At 38.4% G+C, this 13,748-nt stretch overlaps 2 protein-coding genes across 2 annotated transcripts; one reads left to right on the plus strand and one right to left on the minus strand.

Annotated features, from left to right (window-relative positions):
* Positions 1-5,201: 5,201 nt before the first annotated feature.
* LOC127533989 (transcription factor HES-5-like) lies at positions 5,202-6,433 on the minus strand. The gene is made up of 2 exons (XM_051948152.1): positions 6,291-6,433; positions 5,202-6,181 (listed from the first exon to the last, which is right to left on the minus strand). Exons 1-2 carry the CDS (start codon positions 6,411-6,413, stop codon positions 5,759-5,761), a joined length of 546 nt encoding a protein of 181 aa, XP_051804112.1. The 5' UTR covers positions 6,414-6,433; the 3' UTR covers positions 5,202-5,758.
* A 4,248-nt stretch (positions 6,434-10,681) lies between these two features.
* Positions 10,682-12,030, plus strand: LOC127533990 (transcription factor HES-5-like). Its single transcript, XM_051948153.1, has 2 exons — positions 10,682-10,819; positions 10,929-12,030. The coding sequence occupies exons 1-2, from the start codon at positions 10,697-10,699 to the stop codon at positions 11,349-11,351; spliced, it is 546 nt and encodes a 181-aa protein (XP_051804113.1). The 5' UTR covers positions 10,682-10,696; the 3' UTR covers positions 11,352-12,030.
* Positions 12,031-13,748: the final 1,718 nt, after the last annotated feature.

Raw genomic sequence — 13,748 nt, forward strand, 5'->3', positions numbered from 1 at the left:
AAAAATTGCTGTTTCAAAATTTCCTTAAAATACCATTGGTTTATACTCACTGGTGTGAAAACCTTTAACACCCATTACCATGCTGAGACAAACACAGACACACACCTGAGATGGACAAGTTCCTGTAATTAGACTGTGCAAACAGATTTAGGTTCCCATAGCACAAGTAATTCTATTAAGTAGAAGTCGGGCGGGAAAAATCCTCCGTTTACAAATTAAAGTCATGCATTCAAAAGCTAAAGTGTAATTAAACAATAGGAACACTTCTTCTTCTTCTTTTCCTTTCAGCTTTTCCCTTCAGGCGTCGCTACAGCGAATCAATTGCCTCCATCTACCCCTGTCTGCTGCATCCTCTTCTCTCACACCAACTACCTAAACAATAGGAACACTGATTATGTTTAATGATAACAAAGGAGGAACATTTTCAAAGCAACAATCAAAAAACATTTTCCAGATGATTTTGAAGCCTAACATGAGTTCTTCAAAAATATTCGAGTAAAGTGACAATTTAAAAAAAAAATGGTGGAAAATTCTTACTTTATTGTTCTGAGCATGTTTTGGAGATGTGGTTGAGGAAATACATGATAAAAGGTTTTTCTATTAAACATTCTCACAATGTTCCATGATAACAAAGAAAAGAGGTACACAAACAAGATTCAAAACAATGTTTTACTGATTTTATCAAAGCCTCAGATGACAGAACATCTTTTTAAAGACATTCCTGTAATGTGATATAGAGGTTGTTGAGAGAACAAATTATAGGATCGGAAAAAATGTTCCCACAATTTTCCACGGTCTCAAAGGACAACAGCGGGGTGCAACGTTCAGTTTCGAGCTTGTTAGGGCACGATGGTCTAACACTGGTTTGATTAGCAAACCAGTACTGTTTAAAACTAAATATAAAGAGAATGTTTTCACAGAATAGACGGGTGAAGTGGGGGTGTGACAATCACTAGGTGTGCACAGGTTACTGTTAACAATTATTTATTTCTTTAATGATTTGTTTCTATTTTTATTTATGTATATTATTGGTTGACTCTTTTCTTTCTGTTGTGTTTTGCTATTGTTAGGTCCTTTAGTATAAATGTAATTATTATTATTATTATGCTATTGCTTATAAATGGTATTTTGAAGAAGCAGGAAGAATAGATTTACAATCATTTGTGTAAGGAGAAGGGATGGGATTAGAAAAGCATCAACTTCTTCCCACTCCTTTTTGAGCAACTTATTCATTGTCTCTTGTTGATGTTTTCTATTTATGTTAAAAAGTTCAAAATAAACTTTCAAAATCAAATCCAAACAAAAGTAAAAAAAATCCCAGTCTGACATTCTTGAAACTTTTTACAACCATTTTTAGTTGTTCTACCTTGAAGAAGAACATTCTAGGAACTAAAAGAAAATGTTTTGCTGAAAACATGAGCAGAACTTTGTCGAGTTTTTTTTAGAGCATGTTTTGGAGCAACAACAAAAAAAATCCGGCTGGGTGAACACCCTGAACACTGACGCTGAATGTTTTTCTTCATTTTTCTCTTCATTTTATGACTTTAACACACAGTTACACCGTGAAACAACTAAAAACCAGGCTCAGGTGGGATTATCTTCCCGCTTATCTCTGCTCCATCTGCTGTCTGTGTGGGGACTCAGGTTTCCCATCGCCCTCCTCTGAGCCCCCACAGCTCCCTGCACAAGGCTGAACGTGCCCCAGTCACACGCCCTCCTCTTTCTCTGCCGCTGGGAGCCACAGCGACACACGGCTTCCCACACTTCTGTATGCAGCCTGCTCAGCCGCACACACAATAGAAGTGTGTCTGCCCCAACAAAGCCCGAGGACTGGTTCTCAGGCAGGGAGAGGACAGAAGGCCACTTCACAGATAAACCATCTGGTTTGGCTGCAACTCACTGCTGACACACACAGAGTGAGAAAATGTGGCTTTAAAGCTTTATTACAGCCTTAGGGTCAAGTTTTTATTTGTGGAAAGAAGTGGATAGTGAAAACAACTGTGCAAAGTGGGAAGAGCAGGTGTATATCATTTAAAGCAGCATTTATTTTTTGGAATTAGGGTACGGTTTCTTTTCTTTTTAATGATGGAAGTCAAAAACTTGCAATTTCTGCTTTAGTTCCAACATTAACATGAGACAACACATTACTGGATTTATTCATTCATGCATCATTTTTGAATCATTTTTATTTGTAGATAAGTCATTAAAGTGTCTGTCCCACGTCCCCTCCTGATCACCGTCCAGGTCTTGGCATCACAGCAGGAAACTGAATTTTCCCGTGTCCACTTGAGGCAAACCATTTTCCCACTGACCCCATGGATGTGTGGCATGCAGATAAAGCATCCCACCTGTTCTTCTTGACAGCCATTAAATTCACTCCATTGTCCTGATCTCCGAGGCTTCTGATTGGCCCAGCAGCAGAGAGAGCGCAGGATGAGCAGCATAAAAGTGGAGCAGAGACACAGACGCAACAGAGATCTCCTCTGAACCTCCACAAGCAACGCCAGGACCTCCCACCAGAAGAAACCAACCTCGAAATGGCTCTCTATGCTGACCTCGCTCTTCAGGACACCGTGAAGGAGCAACTCTTCAGGTGAGCTACACTTTCATTTCCCATTTTTATGACTGTTAACTTATTTTAATTTAGCCTCTCAGTCAACCGATGAACGTGTTAATAAAAGCCGTGCCTCTGCTTCTTTCAGGTGTAAACTTCACATGCTGGAAAGGAAATGCAGCACAGGAGTGGAGAAGCTGAAGGCTCTGATTGGGGAACACCTGCAGAATGGCATCCCTCTTTCAGACCTCCTGGAGAAAACAAAATCCCTGCTCACTCTGAGAAAAGCACTGCTGTCACACAACGGCTACTCCAAATACTCACGGGACATTTTACGTCTGTTTCCTGATGCAGAGGAAGACTTGGCTCCACTGTGCTTCTAAAAACAGCTGGAGTGAAACTGCTGGAGCTTTGTGATCTACCAGTGGACTACCAGTGTCAGTGATGCCATCGGCATCTGTGTTGAAAATCTGCAGACTGAAGAGAAATGCATTATTTGCATCATGACAAGGAGACCAACAAGGCTTGTTTTACACATTTACAGAAGATTTCTTTTGTAGGGTTGTGAAAGAAAAGCTGTTCCGCCTCATCTGATGTGGTTTCAGCTTCAACAGTGAACTGAAGAAGATAACGGGAGTTTAAAGTCAAAAGTGAAGAGACTGTTGATGGCGCAGGAGACCTTAGCTATATTATGGCATGCTGCTATTTGTAGGATTTAGGATTCTTGTGGTCCAACAAGACCGCAGAAGACAAATCCAGTCTCTTAACTATGCAACAATTCATTGTTGATGTTTAGATATTACAGAATGTTTTAACGGATTTTATGTTACCAACGGAGTTTTTACTGTTTAACTTGACTAAAACTGACCATTTGAAGCCAAACAGCAATGCTAACCTGTGACAACACAGAACAGGCTAACATTGTGAGATTACATTTTTGCATATGAGTCTTACTGCCTTGTTTCAAGGTATAGTGTATAATATCCTTTAATACCTGCCTTTCTTCTGAAAAGGGTTTCACCATTGTTTTGTTCATGCTGTGTATGCATATTTTGTTTTTATTCGTCACTTTTATTTTTATTCATCCAAAATGGATTTAAATTTGTTTTTGTGTTTTTGCATATTTTGAGAAAATAAATATCTGAAAATCAAAGTCCTGTCAAATGACTTGATCTGAATTCATTTGGGGGAATTAAGCTCTTAACTCACCATTATTTACCAATACAGTTAGATACTTTATATATAGTTACATTTTTAAAGGAATTTTATTCTAATTCACTCTTTTCAATCTAAAAAAAACCTGTACATTTTAAACACTATGAAGAGAAGCATCACCTGCTCTATCACAGATTCCCTATCACTGTCATTATACACGTGACAAATTAAAGGAAAACCCTGAATGACAGGGTGGAGTATAACAAGTACAGATTCCTAAAGGGCAGCTTGAATAGTTTGATGAGTGTGGTCTGGTGTAAATCCTCCTGAGAACCGAGGAAAAAAAGCATTTTTCAAAATGTAACTTTTGTCTTTTTGGAGCTAAAACAACTTCTCACAATTTAGAATTGTATGAAAATATTCTTTTAGATTTGACAGTATGTCCACTGTAATACAACGATTTTACCGTTAAAAAAAACAGCGACACTTCAAAACAGATTGACATGAAATATGCCGATCCATTTTCTAATTAAATTTTAAGAAACTAAATTAAATAATGATAGTGCAAAATTTAAGAGGTTGAATGAAACATAGTTCTAAACAACTATTTATTTATTGCATGAAGTACTTTACATAGAGAATATGTCAAATCGTTCTCATGTCCCTTACAGCTGACATTCATAAAGTCCTGATGTGTTCATAAACAAGAACATGTATGATTACCATAAGTAAAGCAACGATATCTTAACACTGCTTGACTTAACTTTTCTCTTTTCCTGGCAGGCGAGTTTTGCTGCAGTCTCTGTCTTGTCTCAGCATGAAAACAAAGTTCCCATTTTCCAACCCAGCCAAGGCCAGGATGCCCTCTATTGAACACATCAGGTTTTAGTAGGTAGCTCAAATGAGTCAAATGATGCAAAACAAAAACAAATGTCCAATACAGAGGACATAAATGAATGGGCTGGGTTTCAGGAGGATATGGAACGATGTGAACTGCTAACTAGATGTCCATCCAGCTGAGCGCCTATAAAGTTTGCAGAGACACATCAAGCAGCGCTGTCCATCCACATCATCCAAACACTAAATGATAGTCTTCATCCCACCAGTACAGGTACAGAGACACAGAGAAGCTAATCTGCAGCTGTTCTGGAGGCTGGTAGAGGCTCAACACTAACTGAGACACTCTGTGCTGATGTTTCTGTTCATTTATCCATTTTTATCCAACTGTGCATTTTGCATTAATGACAGACAGTGTAGATGTAGTGTCAGCTCATAGATCTGAGCTGAATCGCTTAACAAGCTCTCTGACTGTATTAATCAGTCCCTGACCAAGTGAGGAGTAGTAAGTTTGATCAAAGAGGTATTTATCTCAGCATATTGCAGCTACATGCTGTTACAGATGGTAGCTGTTATCATAAAGTACATTTTCAACCATGCAGTGGTGTTTTATTTTATTTCTGTAAGTAGCTGATAAAAATGAGATAAGCATGTGTTGTTTTTTCTGATTGTTTTATTGCGCATCACTTGGCTTGAAGAGATACATTCATTTTTTGAGACACAATCCAAATAACAAGTCCTTCATTGAAGGCGTAGGTGCCGTCACTCACAGAGTTATAAAACAGCACATTTGTCTGGGACTTCATCTGCTCAAAATGCAGACAGGTAAGGTGTTTAAAGACATTTCAATCAATAGGGTATGTGGATATCACATATAAATCATGTTCAACATGAAAAACACAACATGTGTCTCCAAAATGGAGAAACAATGTGCATGCATCATTGTCAGTGTCACCAACAATATACAGAGATTCACACTGAGAATAATAATGTCTACTTCACAGACCTGAATCAGAAATAGGGGACTGATTTTGAAATACAAAATATTAGTCAACCTGCTGTATGAAAATATCATAGAAACACAGAATCAGACCTTTACAAAAGGCAATATAAATGAAAACATGCTCTAATGCAGACAATTCTTCTGCATAGTAAGATATAAGTACAGGAGCTTCACTTCTAAGCATCACTTTTAAACAAGTCCTGAGGTGTCTACCACGGCCTCCAGAGGGCGCTGTTGACTGGACTCTTGTCTTTGGTGATGCTGCTCTGGACTGTGGAGCTGAGAGGAGAGAAGTCAGCCTCTGTCAGGTTGTTTTCAGAGGACGGCTGCAGCTTGCTGAAGTGGTTCAACAGTCTTCTCTGGGACTGTGTCTTCACCTCCTCCTTGGACAGGAAGTTCATCACCTCTCTGACACAGCTGGAGTAGCCCTGATCCACAGCTGTTGTGTTCACAGCTTGATGCTGCTGCTGCAGTCTTCTCAGAAAGCAAACTGTCATCTCCAGGATGTCTGCTTTCTCCATCTTGGAGTCTGGCTGCTGTTTGAGGAACTCTGGACCCAGGAGAGACTTGAGCTGCTCAATGCTGCTGTTGATTCGCTCTCTGCGGAGCTTCTCCACCAGAGGTTTTCTGAGCTGCAGAGAGAAGAACAAAGTCATCAATGAAAGTGTTCAGGTCTGCATAGTGTTCAGCATACAAAGCTGTCATAAATGATGTTAAAGTGTTCATGAATGTCCAATTTACCTTGTGGGTCAGAGTCAGATGCTCCTGAGAATTGGTCATTGCTGCAGTGATTGTAGGTGCCATGGTTGGATGTGTGAGCTGTAGAGGTCTCTGTAGAGAGAATGTGATGTGTGCTGGTTTCATCCCAGCTATTTATAGTCCCACATCTCCATATGAATGTGTGGGTCTTGGTCTGCCTGGAGTTTCTCACAGTCTCAGCCAATCAGAGAGCTCTGTGAGACAATAAAGGATGCAAGGCTCTGAATGGTGTTATTGCCTTAAGGATAATGGTTAGATCTCAGGGGAACAGCTGGAGGACTGGTGAGGGAGGGGGAGATGGAGGGAGACTGACTGAGCTCTGTGTGAATCTGGGAAAGTGGTGACCCTGTGGAGAGATCAGATCTGCTGCCTGATGATCGGATCAATGACTTTGACTGAGCACACGCTCATCATCTCATCACACACATCAGAGACTAATCATGAAATTGTATTTTAGTTTCATTTTTCTAAACCAGAACATTCATGTATTTCTTGTTTATATTTAGGAACCCTCTCAAATTAATGTGTTAGTTTAACACTAATTAATGCAGAAAAAATGTTTCTCATGCTTGGCTGATGCGTTACTGAAGTATAAGTCCTAATACCTGGCTGTGGTAATAAAGGATCCGTTTAAACCATTGCTGATTTAGTAAAAATATGCACATATTGTTAGCAAAATATACAACCCCAGATAGCAAACTATGGGTGAATCAATGTTGAATCTATGTTGAGACCTAACGTAGAAATTATACAGAAAGCGCAAGGTTGATAAAATGTTGAGTCAACGTTTGCTTTTCAACCATAAATCACACTTTACCCAGATAGCAAAAGATGTTAAATCAATGTTGAATTTCGGGTTAAGAAGGTTGAATTGTGGTTACGGTTGAAGACTGATGGTTGGATCAACGTTGATTCAACAACATTTTGTCAACATTGAAGTTTGTGTTTAAAAGATACCATTGAATCTACGTTGTATTTTGGTTTAATTAAAATGTTTGACAGGTCAATGTTTAATTAATGTTGAATCTATGTTTGCAAACATGTAATCTATGTAAGCAAACGTTGACTCAACATTTTATCAACCTTGCGCTTTCTGTATAATTTCTACGTTAGGTCTCAACATAGATTCAACATTGATTCACCCATAGTTTGCTATCTGGGACTGCTATCAAAATTAACATAATCATTGAGTAGAATAGTGTTCCCTGACAGTGTATCAGTCCTATGAGAAGTGTGCCTTTCTAAAAAGTTTTCATGAGGTCACAGAAACCGCACTGCTTTCATCTTTGAAATGATGCATTCTGCAGCTAATCTAAGGCAGGTTAAATGGTTAATTTACTTCAAGAGGTACGACAACTTTGTAAATTTAAAACATTCATTCATTCATTCATTCATTCATTCATTTACAATCATTCAAAAGCAGCAACTTTGGTGATGCCTGGTTTAAACTGGTCAGGAAAAGTGTAAAAAATGTGAAAGTAACTGAAGCTATCAGACAAATTTAATGGAGTAAAAACGCACAATATTTGACTCTGAAAGAATGTACAGCAGAAGTATGAGGCTGCACAGAATAAAGGTGCTTCAAGTACCTTGAATTTGTTATGAAGTTCAACATTTGAGCAAAGGCTCTTAGTCACATTCCAGCTCTCTACTATATTTTAACATAATGATACTATCCTGGAAACAACAGAATATTATTTTTTATAATCTAAAACTAAATGTCTTTATCAGCAGATGGATCCTTGGCCATCTTGTAAATAAAGTTTGATAGTGGTTGAGTTTTTGCTTAAAATTCATAGTTCTATAGCACAATGCCCGGCACATGATCAATTCAGGAATGAACTCCCTTTTATCCTTCTGTCAAAATAAACCGCCTGGAATGCAACGGAACAATCTGAATCTAAAGGAGGGTAAAAAGTGCTTTTGAATGTTCATTAATCCTTAGCATGTCTGCATTCCTCGTAGCCATTTTACAAAAGCCTGGTAATGACGGGTCTTCATGACAGGAATTTCCATTCAGAGTCGGTGAGACAAAACTCGTAAACTGACTCCATAATTAATGTGATGTGCAACCAGACACACTTCTTTTGTTCTTGGAGCCAGTGAATGGACAGAGTGTGGGAAACCAGAGAAAACTCACTCACAGAGCCCCTGAGGGACAATAGAAGCAGACCAGACAAAGATGTCTGTGAAGAGGGGAGGAATTCTTTACCACTGAATTTTAAATGTTTACATATTTTACTCACTAAAACTGAAAATATGCTTGTTTGATATTTTAGTAGGAATACTGTTTCTGTCTTTCAGAACTGGAAATTAAACATATGTTTATTTGCAAAACAGCACAATGGTAATAAATGATCAGATTGTTCAGTTTAATTTATAGTCACACTATATTATTCATCAAATTCTATAGCTATCATTATTTTTAACAGTAAAGCATGCTTTAAACTAAAAACACATAAGCTTAATCCATTAAAAAGTATTCATCAGCAGCATAAAAACCTTTCAAATAAGCAGATACAGTGGATTAAACTGATTAATAATGTAATGGGCTGCACGTAATACAACAGGACAGATTATTGGGCTTAACTCTTCCCACATGATAATTTATTTATAGTACATTTTGCTACATCTTCAAAAAACCTGCTAATGTTAAATACTGCCAAAATACAAATTCCTTCAAGTATAGTGCACTATATTAAAACACAGTTACCCCCTTAATAATAGAATTGTCTTCAAGGAAAACTTAAAATTTCTGACATATATTTTACTTGAATAAATACAAGAGAAACTTTATGACATGCTGACATGCTTCATGAAAAACCTCAGTGTGGTTTGAGGTTGGAAGATGTTATAAAAAATGCATAGAAGATGTCTGCAATCATAAAAGCTCCACTCAGTTGGAATTGTTAATTGTTAATCCCCAGTCAAAATACTTGTGTTTATTTCTCTTGTTCTCTTTCCCTAATTGAGGAGTGTCTAAACAGCAAACTGTGTCCTCAGGGGAGCGCTGGGAGCTGCTTGTGTGTGGATGAATTAGCATTTAACAAGGCACATGTCCATTGTTGAGTGGAAGCTCTGTCAATGGACAGAGTGTGGGAAAGCTGCGAGAGAGCGAGTCACAGTTCAGTGTGATTAGCATCCTCAACCCCACCAGCACCTGACTATTCTCCAAAGGGAGTTGGCACACTTCAGAGGAAGATTTTTTTTCTCTCCTTATTCTGTTTTTTTCTTCTGTATTTCTGTCTCTGACTGTCTCTCCTAGGTGCCAACTCTGTAACTTTCGCCAGCTTCATTTCCACTCTGGGTCATTATTTGTATCTGAACCTTTATATTTATTCCATTGATGGGAGCCAAACTGTCAGGGCAATGTCGGCCTTATAACAAGGCTTATAAAGACTTTTGTTTTGCCCAATGTTTTAACATACATATACTTTTGTTTAAATGCCAAATTAATTGACAGGCATTAATGCAGAAACAAAAGAGAGCACATATATTTTTGTCGGGTTTTGTTTCAGGAAAAACAAAGAATGTGGTGTCCCTTGAAGTATTAATTACTTATCCACACCCAACATTCCACTCAAGTCCCCCTTCACTTTTGAAAATAGGAACACAATATTGTGGTAAACAATCATAAGAACAAGAACTGTATGAATTTTGAAACACAGCCTTCTTTATGCTACAGATGGCTCATACTGTCATTTTTTTCTTCTCCTGAACAACGCAGAACCATTCAAACTACTCAGTCACTGTGTGAAATGACTAATAGCATGTGACAAGACAGAAAGCACATCTGTTTCATCTGGAGATGTGTTTCTCAGCTTATATCTAATTTTAAACACCTAAATGAGACATGCATATTCGTGTGACTTTCAGACAGTTGCCATTTACTTGCTGGTTTAGACATTTAGATGACTATATAATTTTAAAGAAATGCAAGGCTTACCTTTACGTCATGACTTTTCATTAAAATATCAACAGCTGATAATTGGATCAAAAGCACAAATGTAACACTAATTTTCAAGTATGGAGCTGTTTTTATTGTTGAGGATAGTTTCTCTGTTATTCTCCCACGTGTGTGATCAGACTATAAGTGTGTGCTCAGTCAAAGTCATTGATCCCAGCATCAGGCAGCAGATTTGATCTCTCCACAGGGTCACCACTTTCCCAGATTCACACAGAGTCTCTGTCCATCTCCCCCCAGTCCTCCACCTGCTCCCCTGAGATTTGACTATTGTCCCTCAAGCAATATAACAGCATTCAGCGTGTTGCTGCTCCGCGTGCTTTATTGTCTCACAGAGCTCTCTGATTGGCTGAGACTGTGAGAAACTTCGACCAGAGTGAGACCCACACATTCATATGGAGATGTGGGACTATAAATAGGAGAGATGAAACCAGCACACATCACATTCTCTCTACACAGACCTCTACAGCTCACACATCCAACCATGGCACCTACAATCACTGCAGCAATGACCAATTCTCAGGAGCATCTGACTCTGACCCACAAGGTAAATTGGACATTCATGGACACTTTAACATCATTTATGACAGCTTTATATGCTGAACACTATGCAGTCCTGAACACTTTCATTGATGACTTTGTTCTTCTCTCTGCAGCTCAGAAAACCTCTGGTGGAGAAGCTCCGCAGAGAGCGAATCAACAGCAGCATTGAGCAGCTCAAGTCTCTCCTGGGTCCAGAGTTCCTCAAACAGCAGCCAGACTCCAAGATGGAGAAAGCAGACATCCTGGAGATGACAGTTTGCTTCCTGAGAAGACTGCAGCAGAAGCATCAAGCTGTGAACACAGCAGTTGTGGATCAGGGCTACTCCAGCTGTGTCAGAGAGGTGATGAACTTCCTGTCCAAGGAGGAGGTGAAGACACAGTCCCAGAGAAGACTGTTGAACCACTTCAGCAAGCTGCAGCCGTCCTCTGAAAACAACCTGACAGAGGCTGACTTCTCTCCTCTCAGCTCCACAGTCCAGAGCAGCATCACCAAAGACAAGAGTCCAGTCAACAGCGCCCTCTGGAGGCCGTGGTAGACATCTCAAGAGTTAAACCTGACAAACTGAGATGACCAGCATGGTCGAAACTTATTATTAGACCAGTTATTGTTATACAGCAAATCTTCTATTGGACTGAATATTTCTTTCTTTTTGAAAAAAATGTTTTCTGAAACTTTTGTGAAGTAAAATTTTCTATTCTGTGAATAACATATTTCCCTTATTAGCATCAATATGATCAAAATCGACTATTAATGGTCAGCTTTTAAACACCTACCTTAAATTCTTGGAAGTCCTTTTGTGTTAATGGAGTGACAAGAACAGGGAAATCTTACCTGCGTGGTGGTAGTTTTTTCCAATATGCATCTTTTCTGATGCTGTTAAATGTTTGTTTTCAACTGAGAAAGTTCATTGACCCATACTGGGTTTTGCAGACATCTGTTCTGCTATCAACATCTTCTGTTGTGTCAACAGTGTAAATGTATAGAAGGACGATAGTTGTTTTTCTCTCTTTGTAAGAGAGGTGGTTCACATTGTTCCATTTGTACGAAATGAGCCTTTGTTTTTATAAAGATGCTGAAGTTGTTCCCTCTACTTGTCTTGGCATACAAGGTTTTGCTGTGATGTATCATCACCACTAGCGCCTCTATGGAGGTACGGAAACATGATGTTACCCATTTATTCTTCTTGAATAAAAACAAAAAAACAAAAATCTGAATCTTGAAGTGAATCATTTCATTCTTAGATTAACAGAAATCAACAATGACTGAGCTCATTGGTAATCAGCAGCAGTGCAGAGATGGCATTATTGGTCATATTCTCTCCATCTCTCAGTCTTTACGCCAAATAAACAGTATCTTTCAGTGAGGACACTTTCTGTCATGGCTGACCGCTACCCTCTGGTGGTTATTCCATGTATTCTGCCATCAGTAAAAAGAACCACATGGAAGCAGCTACATTACTAAATACTTATGGTAGGTGTAACATACAGTTCTTCCTTTACTGGCCACACAGTTTGTAAAATCCACGTATTCCACACTATCTGACAGCACCACATATTTCTACAGTATATACTATGTCAGCTGATTGCATCTCATCATTGTAGCTACATGATGTCACAGATTGAACTCATCAAACCGATGAGTTCACATTTTAGGCTTCACTACTCCATTAACAGATGAAGATATTTCACACACTTTGTGCACCATTTTACACCAGATTTGAACCTTACATATTTGTTGTTGTTGTTGCTGTTGTTGTTGTTGTTTGAAACATAGGGATCTCCAGTACAATTTAAAATAAACTTCTTTGGCTTCAAACAAAATGTGGTGACACACTTGATCTGATTGATCCACCTAGAAGCTGCTGCCTCTTAAGGATTTGATAATAAATCTCACTTTGTAAAATATTTTGACAAGTGGAAATGAAATTGTTTGGCAGTTAAGTTGAATCCAATTAAAAACTTGGAGCAGATGGATCAATCTCTTTCAAATGGGGGAGCTGCACATATTGTTAGGACATTACCTGACATCTTTTACTGTTTTACTTTTACTGTTTTGAGTTTATGCCTGTGCCAAATTCCCAGAGCTGAATGTACAATTTTGCAGCAATAAAACAGAGATTCTCCAAAAACTCTTGACCAAATAGTTGCTGTATTACATCCTACATTTATATATAGCATGCTTTACACCTTAAAGCATGCAGTATTTAAACCTTAAACCTACCTTTTAAAGATAGATGCAAATATTAGAGCTTATTAAGCACATTTTTAATTTAAGTCTCCAAATAAACACAATACCTACAATTTAGAAAGCTGCAAATGTTCTTTCCTTACAGAATAGTGGAGGCATTGCAGATTTAAATAACTACTGTCTCATTTCCAAACATTCAATAGTGGCTAAGATCCTGTGTTTATTTCATACGTGAGTGTCAGTCTGGTTTTAGAAGTGGTCAGAGTACTACCACTGCTGCCATGGCTGTGATGGGTGCCTTGGACAGGAAACAGCATTGTACCATCTTATTTGTAGATCTTTCAAAAGCGTTTGATTCAGTGGATCACAAACTACTTCTAGACAAACTCAGAGATGCTGGCTTTGTTTCCAAGGCTCTTAAATGGTTTAAAATGACTTAACATGTAGAATTCAGTGTATCCAAACAGAGGGCTACTAATAAGACTTTGAGTTAACTAAATGTGTGCCCCAAGGTTCCATTTTCACTCTAATCTTATTTTCTATTTTTTATATGAATGATTTAGTTAAAGACATTCAAGACAAGCACTTGTATGAGAATGATACAATCGTATACACATCTGCTTCCTCTGGAGCACGGGAGATAGACGAACTTCAGACTGTATTTCTGAATGCCTAGAAAATAAAGTTTATGATTTCATCAAAAGATCTCTTACAGAAATTTGTCAATCTGAGAATTTTTACATCG

The sequence above is a fragment of the Acanthochromis polyacanthus genome, chromosome 5 (genome assembly GCF_021347895.1).
Source record: "Acanthochromis polyacanthus isolate Apoly-LR-REF ecotype Palm Island chromosome 5, KAUST_Apoly_ChrSc, whole genome shotgun sequence".
Taxonomy (NCBI): domain Eukaryota; kingdom Metazoa; phylum Chordata; class Actinopteri; family Pomacentridae; genus Acanthochromis; species Acanthochromis polyacanthus.